Below are 5,796 nucleotides of genomic sequence, written 5' to 3'. Positions count from 1 at the left end.
TATATATATATATATATATATATATATATATATATATACGATAATAATCTCCCAAATATATATATATATATGTACATATTATTCGGAATATTATTTTTGATTTCTAAAGATTTTGTGATAGTATAAAGTGATAAAATAATTTTTAATAGAGACCTTAAACTTTTTAAAATATCGAATGCACACTTTAAATTTCTTACGATGAAATCTCATTCCAAGAAAATGAAAATATAATCATCTTTGAAAAAAAGTAAAAATATTTCATTTCTTGAAAAAGAGTAACAATTTTCATTCTTTTTAGAATGAATTTTCACTTGAAAGGAACGAAAATCTTACTTAAAAAAAAAGTAAGAAATTTCACTCTTTTGAAGTGAAAATTCATTCTAAAAAAGAGTGAAAATTGTTATTCTTTTTTAAGAAGTGAAATATTTTCATTTTTTTTCGCAACATATTATTTTATATAGCACTTGAGTTATGTTAATATGAAGTGAGATTTTTTGAAATTTCATTCTAAAAAGAGTGAAGATCGTCACTTTTTTCAAGAAGTAAGATATTTTCACTTTTTTTCAAGTATGGTGTTATGTTTTCATTCCTCTGGAATGAGATTTCACTGCAAGAAATTTAGAGTGCATTATATACATTTATTTAGGATGCGCCGACGGTGATTGACATCGAATCGATGCATTATGGGACTTCGTATCTACCCTTCCCGAGCGTGACGCTTTGTCCGAATGACCGCGTCGACTGGAATCGAGTCCTCGAACTCGAATTAAAAATTTTTCCTAATGGTACGGATAAAGCAAGTCTCGAAACTTTTCGGAAAATATTGGGCAAGCTTTCTATGATGAGTTTCGGGGATTTTGATGAACTGGATTTTCTGAAGAATCAAAATGTTCATAGTCTCGCAGGTAAAATATTTATTTTTTCCTAAATTTTTTCATGCGATCGAATTATAGCGTATATAATTTTTCTAATTTTATCTTCAAAACTTTAGTCAGAAGCAAGACACTAATGTCTTATGAAACGTCGATAATTAAATTTTGATAATATTATTTAAATTAATATTATCTTGAGCGTTTTAAATACGTGCGTATATTTTATATATGCATGAATGCATTTGCACTTCTTTTATTGAAGTTGAAAAGTAATTATTATTGAATAGGTATCAACATAACTCAAGTGCTATATGAGGTAATGCCACGCTGCGATCAATTACTGTCCTCTTGCTGGTGGCGTAACGCCGATCGCAATTGCTGCGATATCTTCCAGGTGCAGAAGACCGAATATGGTTTCTGTTATTCGTTTAATTCTGAAGTAGCACAAACACCTCCAATGGATCCTACGGAATCGTGGCCACGTAGAGCATCTGGCTACGGCGATTGGACCGGTGTCAAGGTTACGATTCATCTAGGAAGCATAACGAAGCCATCAAATTCTAGTGAGAATAATGCTAGTATGTAATATTTTACGTGATAAGGCTTAATGATCTATATGATTTATACGAAAAACCAGTGCTATCGCGTATCTAGAGATGAAGCAGGAAGATGCTTCGATACTCTACAAAAAATATTATCTTGAATAAATAGTTTTTGAAAATTTGAAATTGCAATGACTGATTCGCTTGCTACTGGCTTATTGCCTTCACTTTCTATTTGAAAGAATCAAAGCTTGATCGGTGCGAATTGAACACCTTCTCAGCAAATTTACTTCGCTAGACTTGTCTGAAAGTATAGAAATGCTTCCAATACAATATCGCGTCTATACAACAATATAAAACGAATATATATAAATATATATATCTACATTTTCGTTTTATATTGTTGTACATATATACAGGATTTCGGAAATCATAGTACAGGTAACAAGGAGATGAGTTCTGAGATGTAAAAATAAGTCGAAAATATAGTATAAAATTGTTTTGTACAGAGTTCTGTTTAAAGAGAGAAAATCAAATTCGAAAATATTGTTTTCGATTAAGAGGTAATATACAAATACAAACGTTCGAAAAAGTGAAGAATGTGAACATATCATCATGGGTTGATTCTTTAATCTCCGATAAGTCGTCTGCAATATGTAAAGAGTGATTTTCAACAATTTTTCAGTTCAATATAAAATAATACATTGAAACTTATTGTTTTATTTTAAACTAGACCAAGTTCAGACTGACATAGAAATAGCGGTGAATAGTCAGATTGGATAAACCAAATAGATTGTCTGACCATGCAACAGTCCACACAATGCGCGACGGATCTGCTGCGATAGAATCAAGTGACATTGTGTTGCCTAAAATCATTGTTCTGAACATGTAGGACATCAATTATGTTCATTCTTTCAGATCATTGAATTCTTAATGCTCGACAATTTCTTGTCGAGATATATTAAGTTAAATGATAATGTTAATTATTTAATTTTCAGCGCTTTATTTGCGCGAAAGTTATAATCAATTTTTTTATATTGAAAAAATGATAGGTGGATTTTAAAGAGAAAATTTAGATCTTTTTATTCGTTTATTTTAAAGAATACCGAGCATTACTTTATTCGTTTTTTGCAGTGAATGATAAAAATAAAAAAAATACTTTTTGCTTCGTTTTTGCAATGTTAATTTAATGTTGAATAATTCGGTGAAAAAAATATAACGTATAATATAATGCTCAACAATACGCAAATTAAAGATAAAGATTTATTTTTTTGAGTTTATTACTTTTGTGTGCGATTTTTAATTTACGTCATGGAACTTTGCAAAGCTCATAAAAAATTTTTAGATTTGACTGGTCCATTTGTATTCGTATAACTCTAAAATAATTCAGATCGTTATCTAAACTACTGATTTGAAAAGTAAAGACTTTGACTTTAAAATGTTTTTTGGATAATTTTATTATGGTAATTTTTAACACAGTTACATTCTTTCTTGAAAATTTTTATATTTTTGAAGAATATACTAGATAAAGGAATAGAATCCATTAATTTTTTTTATATTTATTCGTAACTTTTTATTGTACTCCTGTTTTAACATTTTTACGCAAATTGTATGCATAATTTCAGTTTAGATCATCATGTATTATTTGTTATTGCATTATTTGGACAAAGGGATATAAATGCATTATCTGAATAAACATTTAGCATAAATCCAAACTACAGCCAGGGAGAGAGAGGAACCATATAATGGCAAACTGGATGTAAACTCGGCTAAACTGACGGATTAATAACTAATATTATTTCTGTCGAGATCCGTTAAATGACGAAGTATACATCACGACATATCGTTACTAATCCATCGTTATGCAAACGCGTCGCAGAGTCTCGCAAATATGATTTTAATATCCTCGCGAAAGCCGTCGACCACTAGGATGCATTTTGAATAGGACGCGACTTCCATTCTGCCATAATGTCGCTCCTTTATTACCCATGCGAAATGGAAAGGGATTTATCGTAAACTGCAAAATCGATATATCGGGACTGTATTGCACGAGGCAGTTATTGAAATGTCGCTTTCAAAGAACTTCACGGTCCTTGTACCGATTTTAAGCTGCTTTTACCGGATCTATCCAGTTCAAGCTTATAAAAAAAAAGAATTTTTAAAAGGTTAAAAATTGTCCTTGAATAAAAAATCTCCTTGAACATCATTAATCTTAATATCTCAATAACAAATTGTTATGCAGAGCAGGTTGATGGCGTTGTGGTGATAATAAACGAGCCTCATGTCTGGCCCAACAGTGGCACTATGATACCGTCAGGTTCGCTGGTCAGCATGTCTTTACAATGTATTTCTGGATATGCTACTCAGAGAGTTCTCGAACTGGACAAAGATAAACAACCATGCCAATACGATGAAAACGGCGTGTACCATCAGGAGACCTGCTTGTCGCTTTGCAAACGTTACTGGGTTGCCAAGTATTGCAATTGCAATCCGTCTTTTTTTTCCCCGCAAGTATGATTTCTTACATTTAGCGGAATGACGTACATCTTCATTAATGTTTCATTTATGTTTCAGCCACCCGTTTTCGTGACTGCACAATCGAGGATTTCACTTGTCTGATTACTTATAATGGTGAGCAAGCTCTCATCGGAAATTTTATTTATCTCAATATATTTCGTGAATATGTATTTTAAATATAATTAACCAAAATGAATATAATTTACTTTTGTGAAACATTGAATGGCGACACAAGATTTGTTCAACGACTACATTGTTCACTTTGGCGACGACTACCCATATGACATTCCTAGCATGATTTGCAACTGCTTGCCGGAATGCGACTACTTCATCTACAATACTCAGTTTTCTAACGTGCCATAGCAATGACATTATGTTGGATGTACATTACCTAGGGCAAACTAGTTTTCGCTATAAAACGGACATAGTTATCTCACAAATGGATCTTCTCGGTAAGTTCTCTGCATTTTTCAAACACTGTATACGTATGTTATATTTCTTTCTTGCCGAAAATCTTTCGCCTAATATAAAAAACCGATAAAACGATAATAACTATAAAATGAATTCTTTGATTAACAGTTTTTATTGAATTTATATTTATTTACAATTACATTAGAGAGGATTTAATTCTGGAAAAATTAATAGTACATTATTATTCAGCGTGATTATTAAATCGGATTTGAGAAATTTATACAAACGAGATGAAAGAACCGGAAATGGAAAAACGTAAATGCCATTTTATTCAAATTCACTTTCGAGGTTTGCAGAAAACTTTAATTTGCGGTACCTTAATTATTTCCCTATCTCTATTAGCCGTTCCGCAGTGGTTTCCCAGCATATAATGAGTCCCGTGAGATAGTAAGTTACGAATTCATAGCACTCTCATGCCTTTTGCTCAAAATGTTTACGTGGCAGCTATCTTGGATATTATTCGTGATCGTATCATAAGAAAGTAAAATATTTAGCTACAGTTGCATGCGAGATCAGTGTGTAAAATTTCGCCTAGATTATGGATTAAAACTGCGTTCTAAAAATTAATATTAACATGTAAATCACGCTTAGAGCAACCCGTTTCAATTTCGTTTAAGTTTCCATTATCCATTGACATGTTCCATCAGTATCATCGAATATTTTGTCACAATCATCATATTAATAACTTGAACGATTTGCATACTTAATTCATTGCAGTATCTTTCGGCGGTATAATCAGCTTATTCCTGGGCGGTTCATTACTCAGCGTTATCGAGCTAGTTTATTATCTGGTGAGTGTGATGTTTTCCTCTTTGCGATCGCGATTGAAAACCGAAGAAAAGCCGAGAAACCGATCAAGCGTGATCCATACGCGAGTGCTGCCCATACTGGATTACAATCCTCTAAAACCGCGGGCGAGAAAGATACCGATTTTCACGAATTACGGCCTCGCAGAGTTGAATTTGAACAGATATTGAATTACCGTGAAGTCTTTCAATGGGCGAGCTGCTTGAAGAGTTTGTATCAGCCGTGTCTGACTGCGAAATTGAGAAGGTAAAATAAGAGAACTTTATCACTCTGAATCGATATTTATATGTCGAAATATGGACACATTTGCGTATATTCCATTAGTAGAATTCTATGCTTTCTAAAGTTGAGAGAAATAAATTTTTTAAAAAAGAATTAGATATTCTTGTATTAAATCGCGTGAAGAGTACTGTTTGTTGGAATAAACGGATGTCATCCCGTTTTTCATAGACATGTTGGTTATTATGTTTTACCATGAAGCTGTCCCTATAAATCAGGAAGTAGCTGCGATATTGATCGGATTTGACAAGGAAATCGAGAATGCCTTGTTCATGTGAAATCTGGTATCTATCTTCTAGAATCCATGT

At 32.4% G+C, this 5,796-nt stretch overlaps 1 protein-coding gene across 1 annotated transcript in view; it reads left to right on the top strand.

Annotated features, from left to right (window-relative positions):
• The window catches only part of LOC105623915 (pickpocket protein 19-like), a 15,665-nt gene extending 10,286 nt beyond the window's left edge, over positions 1-5,379 (top strand). Inside the window, exons 3-7 of the mRNA XM_012205285.1 lie at positions 647-905; positions 1,160-1,450; positions 3,657-3,888; positions 4,295-4,383; positions 5,120-5,379. Coding sequence (XP_012060675.1) covers positions 647-905; positions 1,160-1,450; positions 3,657-3,888; positions 4,295-4,383; positions 5,120-5,379 — 1,131 coding nt within the window. The remainder of the gene's footprint in view (positions 1-646; positions 906-1,159; positions 1,451-3,656; positions 3,889-4,294; positions 4,384-5,119) is intronic.
• The last annotated feature ends 417 nt before the right edge of the window (positions 5,380-5,796 follow it).

The sequence above is a fragment of the Atta cephalotes genome (genome assembly GCF_000143395.1).
Source record: "Atta cephalotes unplaced genomic scaffold scaffold00067, whole genome shotgun sequence".
Taxonomy (NCBI): domain Eukaryota; kingdom Metazoa; phylum Arthropoda; class Insecta; order Hymenoptera; family Formicidae; genus Atta; species Atta cephalotes.
The sequence above is the reverse complement of the archived record's forward strand: the minus strand, read 5'-3'. Positions and strand labels throughout refer to the sequence as shown.